This window comes from Emys orbicularis, chromosome 1, assembly GCF_028017835.1.
Source record: "Emys orbicularis isolate rEmyOrb1 chromosome 1, rEmyOrb1.hap1, whole genome shotgun sequence".
Classification (NCBI taxonomy): Eukaryota; Metazoa; Chordata; order Testudines; family Emydidae; genus Emys; species Emys orbicularis.
The window spans coordinates 50,349,376-50,371,184 of NC_088683.1; the positions used below are offsets into that span (position 1 = coordinate 50,349,376).

Here is a 21,809-nt window from a genome sequence, read left to right on the forward strand (position 1 = left end):
GAAACAAAATCAAAGACATACAAACGGAATAGGAAATACAAGCTGAAATATAGCTTATAGCAGTGATATTTATTTCTGGGAATTAAGTTTCTTTCACACGCAAGATAAAAAACAAACAAACAGGAACAAAAGAGAAAAAAAATGTAAAAAACTGAATAATTGTATTTAATTTCTGATACACCAGAACAAAAAAAGGGAATGTGCATTTTAAAGGAAGATAAAAAAAATTCCTAAGTATTTGCTAGCGTATTTTACACATTGCTTTCAAAGCATAATCTTAAAAAAGGCTTTCCTTTTCACTGCTGACTTGTTTGCAGACAGACGGTTGTGCTCAAGATAAATAATAAGAGATATATATATATATGTACAGCCCTGCAAATCCGCAGATATGTGCTTTATATCTGCGGACCATGTTTGTGGATCGCGAATCAGATGCAGATATAAATTTTGTATTGCGCAGGGCTCTATATGTATGCACACGCAAAAATAGTATTATCATATAACATATGTATGAATGAGTTGTGCTGCCTTAGAACCCCTTTACTTCCCTGCATCTTACTGAACTGTCATGTTAAAATTATTTACCACTGTAATCAATGGAATGTCTGAACAGAATAGCTAGATGCATGTAGTTCAGCTGGACATCGAAGATACACTCAGCAGCAGCAAAGTTAAATTATGTTCAAAAATTGTCAGAAAAATCCACCCCTTCACCTTTCTAAGGAAATGATCTGTTTTCTGCAACCATACCATAATAGAAGCAATTGGCATGGTAGCTAGAGATAAAACATCCAATTGCTCTTGATAGATTTTTGCCCAATGGTGTCATTCTCCCATTCAGTACTTTCCTGTATCTATGAGACACTTTTACTCACCTAAGAAAAGATTTAGCTGGATGAATTTTAAAAACAATAGGGTCTTCCTTGTACGTAAAATGACCCTTAGCTTCTCGAATAGCTAAATCAATCTCCATTTTAACAGGATATTCCGATGGAATTCTTTGTGCAGGTGTGTAACACACTACAGTACTATCAGATTCACTGAAAGGAAATTACAGAAAAAGAAGGGAACTTGTCTTGCAATAATCACAAAACACATAATCTGTTTAAAACACAATCCTAAATTAGGCCCTGATTTTGCAGGAGGATCCACTAGCACAAGTTGCCACTGGGGTCCAAACAAGCAATTCACATTGCAGAATCAGGGCCTCAAAAATAAACATGAGATGAGGATGAGACAATAATGTCATTTATGCTAAACAGTCTTTGAAATATCCTTATCCTTGTCATTCCAGTCCTGCTCTGATGAGAAAAGACTGACATTGTACAATCTCTATAATGACCCTGGCCCTCCAAAAACAGGCTCTGTGAAGTTAAACTGGGATTTTGCTCTTGGAGAATGTTAGCATTTTAAGCCTATTCCAACTACCTTGCATATATATGGCCACACACGGCCAGATCTTTAGCTGTAGTAAATTGCTGTAGCGCCACTGAAGCTGATGGATCCTTCCTAATTTACATCAGTTGAGGATCTGGCCATTAGCCTTTAATAACACTGGTCTACAATTTTTGAGAAGTCGTCTGCTTCAGAGATAAAATGTGCTATTTATTATGTATTTTGATGTGCTGAATTCAAATATGACAATTAAAACAACTGATTGGCTACTGTTTCTAAGATATTTAAGTTTTTACATTTGATGTCTATGTATATTGTGTAGATAGTAGAGTTTTAATCATAAATTGTAAACCTAGGTCTTTTCATGTGTTTATGGTTGCTTTACATGATAATATTTCACCTGTCCTGTTTATGTAACACTTTAAAAATCAGCAAAAGGGTTATATAAATAAAATTTATTATGAAACAAAAGGCAAAAAACTATTATGTACATAGTTTAGTCCTATTCAGTGTCTACTCAGCGCTTCTTGGCTTGTCTCTTGTATTCATTAAATGGAGCATCTCTTGTCACTGTCCAGCAATAGTCTGCAAGCATTGATGGGCTCCATTTGCCCTGATAGCGTTTCTCCATTGTTGCAATGTCCTGGTGAAATCGCTCACCGTGCTCGTCGCTCACTGCGCCGCAGTTCGGTGGAAAAAAATCTAGATGAGAGTGCAAAAAATGTATCTTTAGTGACATGTTGCAACCAAGGCTTTTGTATGCCTTGAGGAGGTTTTCCACCAACAACCTGTAGTTGTCTGCCTTGTTGTTTCCGAGAAAATTTATTGCCACTAACTAGAAGGCTTTCCATGCCGTCTTTTCCTTGCCACGCAGTGCATGGTCAAATGCATCATCTCGAAGAAGTTCACGAATCTGAGGACCAACAAAGACACCTTCCTTTATCTTAGCTTCACTTAACCTTGGAAATTTTCCACAGAGGTACTTGAAAGCTGCTTGTGTTTTGTCAATGGCCTTGACAAAGTTCTTCATCAGACCCAGCTTGATGTGTAAGGGTGGTAACAAAATCTTCCTTGATTCAACAAGTGGTGGATGCTGAACACTTTTCCTCCCAGGCTCCAATGACTGTCGGAGTGGCCAATCTTTCTTGATGTAGTGGGAATCTCTTGCACGACTATCCCATTCGCAGAGAAAACAGCAGTACTTTGTGTATCCAGTCTGCAGACCAAGCAAGAGAGCAACAACCTTCAAATCGCCACAAAGCTGCCACTGATGTTGGTCATAGTTTATGCACCTCAAAAGTTGTTTCATGTTGTCATAGGTTTCCTTCATATGGACTGCATGACCAACTGGAATTGATGGCAAAACATTGCCATTATGCAGTAAAACAGCTTTAAGACTCGTCTTCAATGAATCAATGAACAGTCTCCACTCATCTGGATTGTGAACGATGTTGAGGGCTGCCATCACACCATCGATGTTGTTGCAGGCTACAAGATCACCTTCCATGAAGAAGAATGGGACAAGATCCTTTTGACGGTCACGGAACATGGAAACCCTAACATCACCTGCCAGGAGATTCCACTGCTGTAGTCTGAAGCCCAACAGCTCTGCCTTACTCTTGGGTAGTTCCAAATCCCTGACAAGGTCATTCAGTTCACCTTGTGTTATGAGGTGTGGTTCAGAGGAGGAGGATGGGAGAAAATGTGGGTCCTGTGACATTGATGGTTCAGGACCAGAAGTTTCATCCTCTTCCTCTTCCTCGTCTGACTCAAGTGAGAATGATTCTGGTGCATCAGGAACCGGCAGTCCTTCTCTGTGGGGTACTGGGCGTATAGCTGATGGAATATTTGGATAATGCACAGTCCACATTTTCTTCTTTGACACACCTTTCCCAACTGGAGGCACCACGCAGAAGTAACAATTGCTGGTATGATCTGTTGGCTCTCTCCAAATCATTGGCACTGCAAAAGGCATAGATTTCCTTTTCCTGTTCAACCACTGGCAAAGATTTGTTGCACAAGTGTTGCAGCATATGTGTGGGGCCCACCTCTTGTGCTGATTTCCAATTTTGCAGCCAAAATAAAGGTGATAGGCTTTCTTAACCATAGTGGTTATACTGCGCTTTTGTGATGCAAAAGTCACTTCACCACAAACATAGCAGAAGTTATCTGCACTGTTCACACAAGTACGAGGCATCTCTGCTCACTTTGGCTAAACAGAAATGTGTCCCTTTGCAAAATCAAACACTGACAAATAAGAGAGCACGACACTGTATGATTTCTAGAGCTGATATAGGGCAATTTGTTCAGCAGAGTGATGTAAGCTTCGTTATGATTGCATCATCCATGACTTCTAGGAATAACATGATGCAATTCATATCATGTATGACGCAATACCAGCTTCAGATTGCATCATTCATTGTTTTGCCTAAAAAGCAAATACTGTCCAAACCCAGTCATAGATTTATTCATAGATCCAGTCAAAGATGTATTTTAGTCATTTCTGGTTTAAATTGAGATCCCTTCCCTTTATAACTCACTTATCCTCCGCCATTCCCAAGTCAAGGGTCATATATACTGACCCAATAGCATATCTTGAAAACTAGAGCCAATCAACAATTTTAAGCATCATTTTCGTTCTCAGTGACCCAGAATTAGTAAAGTTTGACTACATTTATTTCAGAAGCATTTTGGCTGTAGAGCAGTGTAATGAGGCAAAGGGCTTTTACTGAGTAGGCTTTGAAAGTCACCTAATAGTGTACATGTGGAAGTGGCCTAAGATAATTGTTTGTCACCCAGCACAGGTCACAGGGCCTTTCAAAAGGTAAAGGAAGAATAAACAAAGGTCAATACTAAAAAAAATAAGGACAAAAGACCATATTGTAATTGTGTGGTGGCGATTTGGCTGCAGTGGAGGCTATCTGAGTTTGTCTGGGGGAGGAGGTGAGAGTCAACTTGTGCCTTTATGTATTCAGTAGTTTGAGAGATCAGTGGATGTAAGGCTCATCACTTTCACTCACACCAATGAAACTCAGGAGTAACTTAACCAAAATCAGTGGAGTTACACTAGTGTAAAACAAGTACGAGTGTGAGGAGAATCAAACTCATTGCCTGAACAAACTGAAACAGGCTCCCGATGGGCAACAATATTTTCATTATTTTGAAGTGTTTTTCATACTTCCTGCAGTCATATTTGCAGAGGAGGTATGCCATTATTTTGCGTGAGCAATTCTCATAATTTAAAAAAAGCATACATGATACAATACTTTGCACCTTAGATCCAATTGCTTCCCTGCAAGGTAAGTATCTCCATTTTACAGACTGGGAAATGGAATTTCAGAGAGCTCAAATGACTTGGTCAAGAATGTACGTTAAATCAGTGTCAGAGCCAGGAATGAAATACAGCCCTCCTGACTCTGGGTCCTGTACATTAACTCATAGACCATTGCTCTCTCATGTGTCCCACAAGTGTAAGTTTTTGCCATTAGGTTTCTCCATAACCATGTGGAAAAACTCAAAATTTAGACCAATTCTGCCCCAAAGAAAATGGGTACAACTTCTATTACCTGAAGTATGCATCACACCCATTTAACCAAGGATAGGACCGGGCACAATGTATGTAACAATAACTGCAACATCAGTGTTTGTACAGCGCCTAGCACAACAGGGTCCTGGTCCATGACTAGGGCTAAGCACTACAATAATACAAATATTATTATTGTAGATTAGCAAAATAGCCGGCAACTTCATGATATTTCTCAGCCCAAAACCTATAGCTATTATTATTTAATGATTATACAGAGGTAGCATTTAGAATATGTCTACACAGCAAAACAAAACCTGAAGCAGCTAGTCTCAGAACCCGGGTCAACTAAGACCTGGTGAGGGGGGAGGCCTTAGAGGCCTCAAGCAGGTCAGGGCCCCACTGTGCTAGATGCTGTACAAACATACAGAAAATACCTCAATGGTCTTACAGTCTTAAAGACAAGATATAACAGATGGACCAGATGAATAAATGGGTTGGTGTGGGGGTGGGGCAGACAAAAATAATAGGATGTGTGCAATTCTTATACAGTCAGGAGCTGTCATCACTTGTCATCACCTTTTTATTTCCTCTCGGGCTGTAGTGAAATGTATGCATTACAGAAGAGGTGAAATCTTCTCCTGACCTGTAGGGCACAGGGACTACACCGGAACTGAAAGCTAGCACATTCAAGTACTACAGTGCCACTTCTACATAGCATTAGGGGATGGGTTCATTTACTTTGTATGTCCAAAACATTTAATCAAACCCAGTTCATAATACAAAGCAAACACACTCTTGTGAATATAATACCTTTTTAAGGTGCATGGTTTCCCACCAACATAAATCTCTCTGGATTTTCCACTCTTTAAGTATTTCCCTGATAATGTTAATAATGTTCCACCAAACTTGGGACCATAGGTGGGAGAGATACTTGTTATTACAGGATTCTGTAGGGGTAAAAATAATAATTTGTCTTATTAAATTGTGCTTCAATATCTTTAAAAAAGGATATTAAAATATACAATCATAATATTCTTAGCACTTTAATGAGGCAACAATGACTCAAATAGGAACATAGGAATTGTTGTGCTGGGTCAGATCCATGATCCATCTAGTCCAGTATCCTGTCTCCTGTTTTAATGAATAATTAAATTAATTTTGGCACTACAATTTTAATCAGAGTGCTTACCACATAGGAAAATGTGTTGAAGGAAGATGTGCCATGTCCACTCGAAACACTGCTGGTTATATTAAAACTGGGGTTCTTTGCAGCAGCAACAGTGCATTCTAGCCTTTGAAAAATAAAGATCAAGATGGTTTTTATTTTGTTTTCTGGACTGACTATTTCGTATGAAAATGGAGTCACATGAACTCATAATAATACAACATCCATACTAAACAAAAATCATAAATCCATCTGAGTGATGGATACTTTAGAAATAACAATAAAATGAACTGTAGTTCTTTATCAGAGGGGTAGCCGTGTTAGTCTGAATCTGTAAAAAGCAACAGAGGGTCCAGTGGCACCTTTAAGACTAACAGAAGTATTGGGAGCATAAGCTTTCGTGGGTAAGAACCTCACTTCTTCAGATGCAAGTTCTTTAGTATCACACTAAACTTCACATCACTATAGTGTTTGTATTTAGCCAGGGAAAATTATGTTGATATATTGAATATTATATTTCTGAAAACACTGAGCATGTGACAGAAAACCAATGTAGCTTATACATGTAATGTTTACTTTGTTTTAAAAATTTCCCTTTACATCTGAATTTTGTCAGGCAGCAAAAATGTACAACTATTAGCTTCTTGTTTTAATTTAAACCTTACTGAAAAAATAAATTAGAATGCGATGGCAATATGCATCAATACATTTTATATATATATATGGTCAATTTCTTTTCCTTACATTGTTTTATTTGCCATGTTAAACTATTCAGGAGACAGAGTTATCATGGCATAGCAGTGACATCTCTATTAGAAAGAAAAGAGCACATCTTTGCGTAGCTTAAGATAGCAACAGCGGCTATACATGGCATTGTCTATCTTGAACTAGATGGGTAGTGATGTATCTAGCAAGACCCTGAAACAGCAGGTTGCTTTATCAATATATTGGCAGATGTCATCAGCTGAAAGAGAATATTCATAGAATTTGCCAGTTCCGCAAGATGCTAATCAATGTCTCTGTCTTGGCCACAGTGAGCTTAAGACTTTCATCCTGGTCCCTCTGCCAGACATTGGGAAAATACGGAAACAGTTTTGTTAGTGTCTGAGGCAGAGGAGATGTACAAAGAGTCATCAGACTATTGATGACAATAATGCATGTATCCCCTCATCATCTCCCCAGCAGCTTCTCAAATTTGAAAGGGAGAGATGGTAAAAGCGAGCCCTATGGGACCTTGACTAAGACATCTTAGTTATGAAGAGCAGTTATTCAATACCACCTTCTTGGACCTCACTAACAGTAACAAGCAGAACTTTCCTAAGACCCTTTCACCTTTGCCAGGTCCCACCGACGTGGCAGCACACCTCATGGTCAATCGCAGTAACGACTACTGAAAGAACTATCAGCCTTAGCTAGGATATCAGACCTCCGACATGGAGGCCCTCAGTGGATTCCCCTTTTCTGAGGAGATTGTTGCCTAAGACTAATGCTGTTTCTATACTATTGTATGGGTCTGAAACCTGGGAACTGGAGGAAGCCAGATGCTATTGGAGGGCTACAATCCAGCAAGTGAAGACTCTAAGGGATTTACTATGCAGGGCATTTTAAGTATCTTACTTGTTTTTGTTGCTGACTTTTACTTCCAGAGTACAAGGCTTTCCTCCTATAAGCACTGCTGTATTTTTTAAGTCAAATCTATTATTTTTGCTGAATCCAAAGTCCCAGCCACACACTGTAAGTCTTGTTCCGCCTTCTAATGGAGCGCTCCTTGGGACAATCTATAAGAAAAACATATACTGTTATATCAGTTTTGCTAGAACTTCAGATGAATTTTATATAATGTGCAAAGGAGAAGAATAGTTTTATAGAAGCTCTTCATCTGGTAGACGGTATCCTACCATTTATCTTAATTGTTCATCACCTTTCATTCATCACATTATGGGCTTCCTCAGACAGTAGCAATAAATAACAAAACCTTTGCTAGAAAGCTCTGAGGGATAGTGTTTAGGGGCACTGAACAAGCTGTGCATTGTAATAATCTTTTTAATCCTCCTGATCTTGTCTTTTACATCCCATTTCTGGTATGTTAAACATACAATGTATGTATTTTATTACAAGCTGAATGCTGAACAAAAGAGTCCAAAAATGACCATGTAACTTTTTTGTTAGCTTGATGAAAGGGCAGGTATGCACAATGGAGCAGCTTCAAAGATGTCTTAATCAGATATTGCTTTGGCAGTTACAAAGTTAATAAGACTTCTACTATTCTTTGACTAAAATCGGTTACATTTGTTTACTTCTAATTCTGAGTTAAAAATAAACTACCTCTCGGCAACATACTGACAATCTAGAAAGGAAATGCTTTTTTTCTATATATTGTAAATTGTGTTGTAAAATAGAACAATGGTGGGAAAAATGTAGGAACACTATAGAAGTTGTACAAACCTCAGTTAAGGTATTCAGCAAAGCACTGCCAATGAAAGTCTAAAAGACACAGGGGTTTAGGGTTGATGTGGGCTTTTAACAATACTGCCTAAGTTTGCAAACATTCCAGTCACTACCAGATAATCAACAGGGAACAAAAGACTTAACTTACACTTGTGATCATAGTACTTAAACGTCTTTGGCTTAATGCTCCTAGTGATAGCATATTTGTCCTTAAAATCCAATACAATTGTGCCTTTCATAAACTCTACTTCTACACTCTCAAGCTGAAAGAAAACTGCTTAAGAACTATGTGGCTATTATTTCATCTAAAATCCAGTAAGACAGGCTCATTTCCTTTCAAGTCTCCTAGTAGCTATACATGAAGAATCTCACAAATGAAACTGTAGGTAAAAAGCTGTTGAGAAATACTTCACAGGAATTATATCATATATTCTATACAGTGAAACTTACTACTGTCATCAAAAACCAGAAGAAGCTCATTGAAAGCAGTGGGAGTCTTTCCATTGACTTCAACAGGCTTTGGATCAGGCTGTGACTGAGCAAAGCACAGGGGACCTATCCAAGGGTTGGGGGAATGGAGTAAGAGCAAAACAGAGATGCCCACATAGCCACTCAGCACATTATACTACAGCCAGTATTACACCTTCTACAGTATGGGGAACTAGGCCATAAAGGGTTTGTGTTCACTGGTTCTCAGAGTTACATTTTCCTTATTTGTTTTTTGTTTCTAGGTCCCCAAAGAGACTGACTTTGTATCATTGCCCCTGCTCCATGTAACTCAGCATGCTCTCTGCCTTTGGGGTAACACTCACCTTGGAGCCCTACCAGGGAATGAAATTGTTTTGTAGGGGTGAGGTAAATCCCATTGTCTGAACAATAATGCACAGGTCCGTACCATTTGAATATCCCTATTTGTAGCCAGTCAGCTATCAAATAAGGAAATTAAAAGCAAACTTTACAAAACTATGCAATATTGTAAGCGAAGGGACTTACCTGACCCCTCTCAAATTGCCTTATTCCTCAAAGGTAGGGTGTGACATCAGCCATATAATGTATGCTGGGGGATGACATGAATCAAGGGATAACAAATCTAGCCATTACATCCTGCAAAACAAGCTTAAACAGTAAGTTTTAAAAGTGGATATTAAAGAATAAAAAAAGTTTCTGATCTTGTGTGATTCTTTAAGTTGAATAAAAAGGCTTGAAATGAGTTTTAATTCATTTATTTATTTTTATTCTGTTTGTTTTGTACCTTAAATATATCAAGAGTCCAGCCTTGTTTTCCAGACTTTTTCTTGGAGGACTCACGGAAACTGAATTGTAAGCCTTCTGAAGGGTGTTTAACAAACAGGTCTTTTCTGCGAACTCTTCATAGTGCATTTGCACTAATTAGGTGTTAACAAAAGAAAACAAAAAACAAACAGTTCTAAACAGGACTCAGGACTTGTCTACCTGTTTTAATTAGAAGAATTTATGGAACGAGTGGAGAAGTAGTAGGAGTAAGAAAACATCACAGATAACAACAATGAAACCCAATTCACGGCTTGATCCAAAGCCCTTTTAAGTCAAAGGCAGTCTTTCCATCATCTTTCCTGGGCTTTGGATCAGGCCTTAAAATGAGAGCAGAAGTGATTTTTAAGCAGAAAATTTAAAACTCAGTTTTTTCACTTGGTTTTAACAGCCAACATGTTTAACTCAAATGCCCTATAAACTGTTGGAAGAAAAGATGTTAAAGATTCAACAGCTCCATCCCTTCAATTAAGGGACAAGAAAGCTCACAATGCACATCTGAAACCTCGAATGTGTCCTCCTATTAAACAGGGAACAAAAGGCCTGACATTCTTGATATTTCTAAGATAAAAAGCCACCCTGTTTAAAAACAGCAACAAAACCTCTCAGGGCTTCTTTATACACAGTAAACAAGCAAGATTGGACACAACCCTATTTTTTTCTCCTGTGCAGTTCACCTGCCACAGTGACCTGAATTCCACAAATAGAGCATTGCAATTTGTTCCATTACCAAGTTATCTCTGATGAGACCCATCCAAGACTCCCAGATTTGATTTAGCACTGTGTGTCCAGGCTGAGAAAATGCACTTATTTGTTGGCATAAGCAATAATTGCAAAGCATTTCGATAGGTGTACGGTGCCAAACAGTTGAGTGTTCAGAGAAACCCTGTCTGTGAGAATTGGAGTTGTTTGTCTCACCAACAGCTAGCTGTGTTTTTCTATATGCCACGATGGAGGGATTCCGTCTGTTTTTACCATTTAGAGAATGTTTGGAAAGCAGCAGTTTGGAGTGCAAGAATCCTGCTGAGACCTCTCCAGCTGGGAGAATGGTCACTGTGACCCAAAACTTCAAGTAAAGAGCTGGGATATTTAAAGCAACGGGGCAAGAACTGGGAGATCTACAAGGCTCCAGTGGAAAAATATTGGACTCCTTTCCTCCTCTCTACAGGGAGAAAATCCCCTAGTAGATTTTTCATTGAATAAAACGCTGTGGAATACACTGGGAAAGATTTTTTCAGAGCCTGATCCAAATCCCACTGAAGTCAACAGGAGTCTTACCATTGACTTCAGTGGGCTTTGGATCAGGCCCTCAAAGCATCTCTTGCATCTGCTTCAGGTGAAAGATATCATATAACATATTTAAACCCTCTGCCTCCCTGAAATCTCGCTTACTTTTTGTGGGATTTTAGGATTGAATGTCAAATATCATGCAAAGCAGGTTTCCTCCATTTGTTAGGAACAAAACATGCTTAGCTCTTGTATTTTATGCACATGGGTTTAAAGATAGAACAGAAAAAGATTAATAATCTGTTTAAAATATTTTTTCAGTAATAATGTTAAATGTCATGGTCAAGCAGAGCAAGAAATTTGCCTTAACAGCTAGCAATCCACAGGGAATTAAGCACTTAGCTGCATTATTTTCCTCCCAAGCCTTCTAGGAACAAGTTTCACAAACTTGTGCATGCTGAAATGCAAATCTTTAGGAGAGTCACTTTAAAGATCAATCACTGCCACATATTTACTGAAATTTAAAATATACACACACACACACATTTGAACACAGGGCACTAAATTATAAATAAGTATGAAAAAATGTATGAGATCTTGCACTCTTTAAAGTTGTAGAGGTCCAATCCTGCAATCCCCACTTGTACTGAGAAATACTTTATTGAAAGGATTCATTGCATTGAACTCAGAGGGATTACCTTCATGAGTCAGCACTACTCAATATAAGGATTGCAGAACTGGGCTCTCCAGGAGAGGTTTTAAGAATGGCTCAGTCCACTCAACTCTGTATGAAGTCAATGTACGTGCTCAGCATATCTGAAAATCAGAACCTACACACAAAATAAGCTATGTTATATAGCTTTGAACAGTTTGGTCTTGTAGAAACATCATATGTATATATTTAATTATGATGGCAATGGAGACTCTCTGGGCTTGATTCTCCAATGCCTTGTATCCAGTGTTATGCACCCATGTACATGTGTGATTCACAAATTCATAGATTTTTAAGGCCAGAAGGGTCATTAGATCATCTAGTCTGGCCTGTATAGCACAGGTCATAGAAGGTTGTGCACTTGTACAAAGTGAGTGTAAAACATTCTCGTTCTTATTTTACAGCCCTTTGCACAGATGTAAATGACTGCACAAGACAGTGGAGAAGCAGTGCCATAATCATTTTGGTATTCATAATCCTAATATTACGAAATATTATTTCTTTTAAAAAGTGTCTCTCTCTTTGTGCTTAGTCTTTCAAGTTTCATCCCTATTTATAAGTTCAGACATGCAAAAGGAATAAGAATTTAACACTGTATACATCAGTAAAAATAATGGCTATAAATGCTACAAGCACGTTTTATGCTTGTTCTCCGCTCCATTTACTAGTGTATTAACTGCTCCATGAAACAAGGCCTTCATAATTGTGTCACACTTAACACAAAACGATTTGGTTAAATGCACAGTCAGCCAATACAAATCTTGCCTTAACCATAGCTAAATGAAAACAGCAACGAGCTAGTGGGCTCTTTGATTATCAGTGTAATTTTGCTCTTGTGTACTTTTTAACATTTATGGGGTTTTCTACAACTGAAAGCGGCCTTCAGCTGTCCTCTTTCCCAGGGACAGAGCCACAGACTCTGCCCTGCCCCAGGGCCATGCACATGGCAACCAGGCCTATGGGAATGACACTCAAGAAACTGTCAAGGCTGGGGAGATGTTTGAAAAAGCACCTGGCCTAAAGATGTCTCCTTGGTTGGAAGCGCTGTTACAGAGCTTAGGTAAGGAAGAGAGAGGATGCCATCAGGCCAAAGATGTTCCCTTTCTCTCCCATCAGTGCCACAAACCAAAAAGCAGCAGGGGTGGTGGGAGGGAAGAAGAGACAGAGCCATCCATCAAAATGTGATATGGGATGGGGAACTCCTCCACATCATCTCCAGCAGCTGTGAGCAGGAAGAGTCTTCCTACCCATTCTCCCTATGAGGAAGGCTTTGAGAGCTGACTTGCCCTCCTTCTCCCCACCACGTGAAGGGAATTTCCTTTTTTTAAAATCACAAACAGATCAGTTGAAACCCTGACCCAGTTCCACATTTGAGACAGTAAATGGTAGTTATTGAAGACCAAGGCTTCTTCCACAGATCCCCAGCAGAGGGACAAATCCAGAATGGGAGAGCGGTGGAGCACAGAATGTGGGAAATTTATTTACATGAGGTCAGCAGCCAGTTAAGGGTAATTAGGCTGAGGGGAAGGTAAAGACAGTGGAAACTTTATTTATCATAATTTAAAAAAGAGAAAAAATGTATATTAAAATTTTATCTATTTGGTTGTAGTCCATGTGTAATTTGCGTTCATACACTGTAAGCTCTTTGGGGCAGGGCCATGCCTTCCTATATCTTTATACAGATCCTAATGCGATGACACCACCAATCCTGATACTGTTGGAATGCAGCATAAACAGGAATAAACAATTACATTAACACAAATTCTTTTCATCACACTGCTCTGTGACTCCTGGTCTTGAAAAGCTCTGAGATTTTGTAAGGGGAAAAGACAGCTTGCTCTTTTTACTGCATAGGCTGGCTAGCTGCAAAGCTAGCATCTGCAGACTTCCAGGGCTCAGAAGGCTCAAGAGGCCTCAGGTACATTCTGTTGGACAGGTATGCTTGAAATACATGTGCAGTCCTACCTCTGAGATAAATTTGGGGGGAATTTTTTTTACCTCATAAACTCTCGGCAAACATGTCTCCTGGGTCCACATCCTTTTAACACACTCCCAGGACCTCACACACCGATCACTACACCAGCCACACTGCATGAAAGGAGGTGCTGAAAGACACTGACTGCAGGACTTAAAGTGATCACAGCCTGGTCCATTCAAGGGAATCTTGGTTATCTATTGATAAGAGAATTATATACAGATCTTTACAAAAATATCTTAACTAGCAAGGAGAAACTCCTTATTTATGCAAAGTATGATGATGTTACTCTGGTTTCAAATGTGAAAATTACTCCTCTACTGTAGTTTAGTTCAGTAATTAGAAGATCTGATAAGTACCGTATATACTCGTTCATTAGCCTGTTCGTTTATAAGCCGACCCCCCCAAAATGGATAGGTAAAAATAGCAAAAACTGTATGACCCTTTCATAAGCCGACCCTATATTTCAGGGGTTGGAAAACTTTGGCTCCCGGCCCGTCAGGGTAAGCCGCTGGCGGGTCAGAATGTTTTGTTTACCTGGAGCGTCTGCAGGCATGGAGCCCCTCAGCTCCCTGTGGCCGCAGTTCACCGTTCCCAGCCAATGGGGCTTCCCGCAGCTCCCATTGGCTGGGAACGGCGAACCGCGGCCACAGGGAGCTGAGGGGCTCCAGGCCTGCAGACGCTCCAGGTAAACAAAACGACAATGTATTAGATAGTCAATTCAATGATTCCATAGAGTTTAAAATCATCAAATTTTGGTGTAGACCCGTTTATAAGCTGACCCCCGCTCTTTGATGCGTCATTTTTTTACCAAAACTATTCGGCTTATGAATGAATATATACGGTAATTTAATTGGCACATTCCTAAATTCACTCTTAAACCCTAAAGCCATACTGATAATATCGATAGTCACAACAAACAGCTGTTGCTTACAAAGAGGGGTTACTGTCTTGTGATTGGACGGAGCATCAGGAGAACACCTGGTTTCCTCTCCCAGCTCTGCATTAACTCACTTGAAAAATCAGCCAGTGTAAATCAGTATACTCATTTGTAAAATGAACATAACACCTACTTCACAGGTATGTTGTGAAGCTTACTTGTTATCTGTAACCCATGTTAAGAGCTTTAGAGCAAAGATGCTCCTCAAGGGGTTTTCATTTTATGACTTTCATTAATATACAGTTACTTCACCATATTTCCATGCCACATTTAAGCCTATTTTGATCATACTTTGTTTTAAGGTTACATTTATATCTACCGTAATTCTTAAAGGATTAGTAAACGATTAATAGATATTTCAATAAATGGTTAATCAATTCTTATAGATTGTTAGAGAATTCAACAGGTCAAGAGGTTGCCTATAACCATGGCTTATAATCATCTATAACATCTTCTGCCGATGTGCTTTCAACCATTTATAACACATAGTACTCATGCCTGTAACATACTTATATAATCTATTAATCAATCATTCATTAATCTTTGACAAGCTATTGCTAAATGTAATCTTAATATGAATTGTGACCCTGGTTTTAAACACCCACAAACCCCCCATTTAAATAGTGTTATAATGTTACAATACCAATCTACAAAGACCAGGAAATTCTAAACACTATTCTTTACTCAAGCCATTGTGTATTTTTCTTCACAAGAGCTTGAATTAAGGACAGGGTGTCAGCCTTAAATTTGCATTTCCTGGCTTTTTGTCGGTTTCTATCACAATTCTCACATTATTTGCACATTTCTCAGTGTTAATTTACTTGTTGGTTTAATAGAGAAAAAAAAAGCTTTTGAGGAAACAAACAACATACCCAAGAGACTGGAAAGGATGCAAAGGTTGCATGTTATGAGAACTCAAAATACCGTACTAACCACTCTTATGTAAAGCTGATACTACGAATGTAGGTTTACATAATACAAAGTGTGATTAGATTATGAACCACTCACCTTCATTCCGGTGACAACCAGAGTATAGCCATCTGCTACTAATGAATGGTCAATAATAACTTGTGGGGAGACTGGGTGGGAGTCCAGGGGAAAATTCACATGTGGTGGAGTAGCTTCTGAACGGGAAATCACTATCTAAAAAAGAAAAACTCTCAAAATCAATAAATAGGCTGCATGTTACTGGTGTGAATATTGAACAATGATCCCACATTCCCACTATTTTCTCTGTCTGATGGTTAGTACTAACCAGCGCTGTTGCACTAATCCCCTTGAAATACATTATGAAGCAATAAAGGCACTCTTTATAACAGGGGTGGGCAAACTTTTTGGCCCGAGGGCCACATCTGGGTATGGAAATTGTATGGCGGGCCATGGTTGCTCACAAAATTGGGGGTTGGGGTACAGAGGGGGATGAGGGCTCCGGCTGGAGGTGTGGGCTCTGGTGTGGGGCTGGGGATGAGGGGTTGGGGGTGCAGGACGGTGCTCTGGGCTGGGACTGAGGGGTTCGGAGGGTGGGAAGGGGATCAAGGCTGGGGCAGGGGCATGGGAGGGGGTTGGGGTGCAGGCTCTGGGGGACGCTTACCTCAAGCAGCTCCTAGAAGCAGCAGCATGTCCCTCCTTTGTCTCCTACAGGGAGGCGCGGCCAGGCCGCTCTGTGTGCTGCCCCATCCGCAGGCACCACCCCTGCAGCTCCCATTGGCTGTGGTTCCCGACCATTGGGAGCTGCAAGGGCGGCACTTGTGGTGGGGGCAGCGTGCGGAGCCCCGTGGCTGCCCCTATGCATAGGAGCCGGAGGGGGGACATGCTGCTGCTTCTGGGAGCCGTGCGGAGCCGGACAAGCCCCTGACCCCGCTCCCCAGTGGGAGCTCGAGGGCCGGATTAAAACGTCTGGAGGGCCGGATGTGGCCCCTGGACCGTAGTTTGCCCACCCCTGCTTTATAACATATGCTTTGCTTTAACAGAGCAATCTCATGACTGCCTGAAAGACTTTTATAATATATCACATCTGTAACACTAAGAAGGAATCATCCCTTGTTCATAATTCTTAAATTTCAGGTGTTTATTAAATCAATTGTAAAAAAATTCAGTTTCTATTTAGTCAAACTCCCTGCATTTAAGAGAAAAGTAAAGGAATTTTTCCAACAAGGTCTATTTAAAAGCATATTAAACCAGCGAGTTTCTCCCCTCTCTGTGTTAGAAGGGTAACAATATTTTAATTTGTTTTCCTTTTAATCCTTTGGTTTGAAAATTAACATTTGCTCTATATATTATATATTTAAAATTTTTAAAAAATCTGTATTGAACATACAATATGAGTGCCCTCAGAACTTCTAACCTGGGATTTAGATTGGTACGTATTTTATTGCATAAACATATTGCACTTAAAAAAAACATTAAAGTAGTAAAAGAAAAGAAAAAGAAGAGCAATAATTGTATTATCCTTATTTAACATTCCTTTATGGTGCCAGAGGTGTGCACAGCACCTTACAAAGAGAATAAGAAAGTCAATGATCTGAGCTCAGGCTCATTTAGTTCAGTGACAGGTTTCAGAGTGGTAGCCGTGTTAGTCTGTATCAGCAAAAACAACGAGGAGTCCTTGTGGCACCTTTGAGACTAACAAATTTATTTGGGCATAAGCTTTCATGGGCTAGAACCTACTTCATCGGATGCATGAAGTGAAAAATACAGGAGCAGGTATAAATACATGAAAGGATGGGGTTGCTTTACCAAGTGTGAGGTCAGTCTAACGAGATAAATCAATTAACAGCAGGATACCAAGGGAGGAAAAATAACTTTTGAAGTGGTAAGAGAGTGGCCCATTACAGACAGTTGACAAGAAGGTGTGACTAACAGTAGGGAGAAATTAGTATTGGGGAAATTAATCTTAGATGTTGTAATGACCCAACCACTCCCAGGCTTTATTCAGGCCTAATCTGATGGTATCCAGTTTGCAAATTAATTCCAGTTCTGCAGCTTCACGTTGGAGTCTGTTTTTGAAGTTTTTTTGTTGAAGAATTGCCACTTTTAGGTCTGTTATTGAGTGACCAGAGAGATTGAAGTGTTCTCCTACTGGTTTTTGAATGTTATGATTCCTGATGTCAGATTTGTGTCCATTTATTCTTTTGCGTAGAGACTGTCCGGTTTGGCCAATGTACATGGCAGAGGGGCATTGCTGGCACATGATGGCATATATCACATTGGTGGATGTGCAGGTGAACGAGCCCCGGATGGTGTGGCTGATGTGGTTAGGTCCTACGATGGTGTCCCTTGAATAGATGTGTGGACAAAGTTGGCACTCACACCTTCTTGTCAACTGTCTGTAATGGGCCACTCTCTTACCACTTCAAAAGTTATTTTTCCTCCCTTGGTATCCTGCTGTTAATTGATTTATCTCATTAGACTGACCTCACACTTGGTAAAGCAACCCTTATCCGTTCATTTATTTATACCTGCTCCTGTATTTTTCACTTCATGCATCCGATGAAGTGGGTTCTAGCCCACGAAAGCTTATGCCCAAATAAATTTGTTAGTCTCTAAGGTGCCACAAGGACTCCTCGTTGTTTTTAGTTCAGTGAGACTCTATTGGCATGATAAGCGGTAAAAGAATTGCTAAAGTGTAAAAACGGTATCTGTGAAAGGTAGGTAAGATCCTCCCAGGATAGGGCTACAAGTGTGTTTGAGGTTAGAACCTCATGTTCATATGTCACTGCTATCCATTCCTGATCTGGTGACAGGCTTCTGCAGTGCAGTGTTATCTCGGCTGTTTGGGTGCATGCTGCTTACTCTGAGTAGAACCACAGGGGATTTCAACAGGTGTTAGGTACCTAGGTGATTTTGAAAATCCCACTAGATGCCTACCTCCACATTTAGGTGCCTAAATACCTTTGACAATCCAGGTCTATGGTTCTGATCCTGTTATAACATAGGCACATGCTTAACTTTACTACCATGAGTAGCCCCACTGATTTCAGTCACCATGTCCGAGAGCAAGAATGTGCAGGACTGGGCCCATAATTATATACGGCATGAGCTGGAAGGTGATACCATTATGCAACAAGGGCCGAGGCTCATTTAAACAAAGATTACAAGGGTACTTGTTTCCAAAAGTTACACCTCAGGTTATTTATTTATTTATTTGAGGAATTTCGAATATCAGTATTTGATAAGAAAGTGAGACTCACTGGATTTTATTATTTAGAGCAGTCTGACAATCTTTAAAACACCTAGTACACAAAATGTTTATTTTGTGACTATTAAAGTATTTCACCTGACTGCTAAGCCAATCCTAAAACAGCTAGGATGGGGTGGCCTGTGGCTCCGGAGCCACATGCGGCTCTTCAGAAGTTAATATGCGGCTCCTTGTATAGGCACCGACTCCAGGGCTGGAGCTAAAGGTGCCAACTTTCCAGTGTGCCGGAGGGTGCTCACTGCTCAATCCCTGGCTCTGCCACAGGCCCTGCCCCCACTCCACCCCTTCCCCTGAGCCTGCCATGCCTTTGCTCCTCCCCCACCCCCAGAGCTTCCTGCACGCTACAAAACAACTGATTGGGAGGTGCGGGGAGAGAGGGAGAGGCGCTGATTGGGGGACTGTCAGTGGGTGGGAGGTGCTGGGAGCGGGGGGAGAGGGGGAGCTAATGGGGAGCTGCTGACGTATTACTGTGGCTCTTTGGCAATGTACATTGGTAAATTCTGGCTCCTTCTCAGGCTCAGGGTGGCCACCCCTGAGCTAGGACATGGGTTTCGAGGACTGCCATTGTCTTTCAGCAAGATGGCCGACTCCAGAACTAGCCATAGAAATGCCCACTTTGCTATAATTCAAAACGTCAATAAAATATGTTCCCAGTTAATTCATGGTGATAAGTGTTTCACAGCCTGCGGATGTTTAGACTCTTGGGCAGAAACAAACAACAGGGGAAGTTTTTCTTTAAGGTAAAGCTATTTTTGGTAAAGAATTGCCGTTCAGGTTTGATTCACAGCACAGAAAAATGCAGTTTTTAGAAATCAATAAGGTTTGATGGTTTTCTGCGACACAGAGCTATGATCTTTGGAACAATATATTAGGGGATGAGCTCTGTTTTTATATGCAGGACAGAGTGAAAAATGGAATGAACTGCAAAGCTGCATGGAAAAGCTTGATTAATGTTAGTATTATACGAGCAGAGGTAACACCACAGCTGCAAATACCTTTTTAGTTGATCATTAGCCATGTCTCCTCTCGAATACCCACTGCTATAAAATGCTAAGAATTCTTTTCTATCATTAATCCAGGCTTCTTCTTATTGCCAAACATTCTTTCTGATTGAGCAACAATGTTAACCCTTAAATACTTCTGGGTTTTAGCCAAAGAACAATATAAGAAATGGTATTATTATTACTGTAATTAAATATCTGTATTGCGATAGCACTGAGGAGTCTTAGTCATGGACTAGGATCTGTTTGTGCTAGCTACGCACTGTACAAACACAGAACAAAAAGACAGTTCCTGACACAAGGGCTTACAATCTATGGGTATGTCTACACTTCGAGCTGCAGGTGTAACTTCCAGTTTGAGGAGACATACCCATGATAGCTCTGATTGAGCTAGCATGCTAAAATTAGAGTGTAGCCGAAGCAGTGCGAGCAGTGGGAGGGGCTAGCTGCTCCCAGTATGATCCTGTTTGAGACGCTAGGTATGTACTCGGGTGGATAACCCCTCCCACCACTTGCACTGCCACAAATGCACTTCTATTTTTAGCATGCTAACTCCATCAGAGCTAGTACAGGTATGTGTCCTTGAGCTGGAAATTATACCCCAGCTCAAAAAGTAGACATATCCTAAGTAAATTTAATACCCTATTTTTATGGTTCTAGAGAATATTTGGTACTTAAAAAACTGAATGATCTATTATTCACCACAAATAAAATTCACATCAGCTGCTCAAAGGCTGAGTAAAATGGTTTTCTACCTGGTGATGTGATCTGAGATTAGAGGAATAGAAATACCCCCCTCCCCCATCTTGGGACTATGGTGTGAAATACCCATGCAACTGATCTACAGCCAACATTACGACTATGTCTATACTACAGAGCCGATGTTGGCATAGCTATGTCACCACTGCCTCCAGTGTAAACACAGTATATGCAGGAGTTTTTCTGCAGGTGCAGGAACATTAGCTACTTCAATGACATTAGCTACATCAACAGAAGGACTCTTCCATTGGCATAGCTGCATCTACACTGGGAGTTTTGTTGGCACAGCAGTGTCAGTCAGGTGTGTATTTCCACACTCCTCACCAACGTAGCTATGCTGATGCAACTTTTAAGAGTAGACCAAGCCTGTAACTAAGGAAATGTAGAGGTAGCCAAGAGATGCAAAATGCATAAATAAATAAAAAATTGGGGGCCAACATATCTGTGTAGTTTGTGATCTTACTGGCCAAGTCCACAGAATCAAAGAAATGTAGGTCTGAAAAGGACCTCAAGAGGTCATCTAGTCGAGCTCCCAGTGCTAAGGCAGGACCAAATAAACCTTGACCATCCAGGACAGGCGTTTATGCAACCTGATCTTAAAAACCTCCAGAAATGTGGATTCCACAACTTCCCTTGGAAGCCTTTTCCAAAGCTTAAAAACCTTTATAGTTAGAAAGTATTTCCTAATATGTAACTTAAATCCTCCTTGCTGCAGATTAAGCCCATTACTTCTTGTCCTACCTTCAGTGGACATGGAGAACAGATCACTGTCCTCTTTATAACACTCCTTCACATATCTGAAGACTGTTATCAGGTCCCCCATCATTCTTGTTTTCTCAAGACTAAACATGTCCAGGTTTTTTTTTAATCTTTCCTCATAGGTCAGGTTTTCTAAACCTTTTATAATTTGTGTTGCTCTCCTTTGGACTCTCTCCACTTTGTCCATGTTTCCTAAAGTGTGGCACCAGAATTGGATGCAGTACTCCAGCTGAGGCCTTATCAGTGCCAAGTAGAGAGGGATCTCCCATGTCTTACATACAACATTCGTGTTAATATACCCCAGAATGATATTAGCCTTTTTTGCAACTGCAACACATTGTTGACTCATATTCAGTGGTGATCCACTTTAAGTCCCAGATCTTTTTCAGCAGTACTACCACCTAGCCAGTTATT

General features: G+C 40.3%; 1 protein-coding gene across 1 annotated transcript in view; it reads right to left on the minus strand.

The window, feature by feature from the left end:
- The window catches only part of MET (MET proto-oncogene, receptor tyrosine kinase), an 89,398-nt gene that overhangs the window by 35,401 nt on the left and 32,188 nt on the right, over positions 1-21,809 (minus strand). The window contains exons 3-8 of the mRNA XM_065408184.1: positions 15,687-15,821; positions 13,762-13,935; positions 7,704-7,864; positions 6,111-6,213; positions 5,732-5,868; positions 876-1,040 (exon numbers count right to left, since the gene is read on the minus strand). Coding sequence (XP_065264256.1) covers positions 876-1,040; positions 5,732-5,868; positions 6,111-6,213; positions 7,704-7,864; positions 13,762-13,935; positions 15,687-15,821 — 875 coding nt within the window. The remainder of the gene's footprint in view (positions 1-875; positions 1,041-5,731; positions 5,869-6,110; positions 6,214-7,703; positions 7,865-13,761; positions 13,936-15,686; positions 15,822-21,809) is intronic.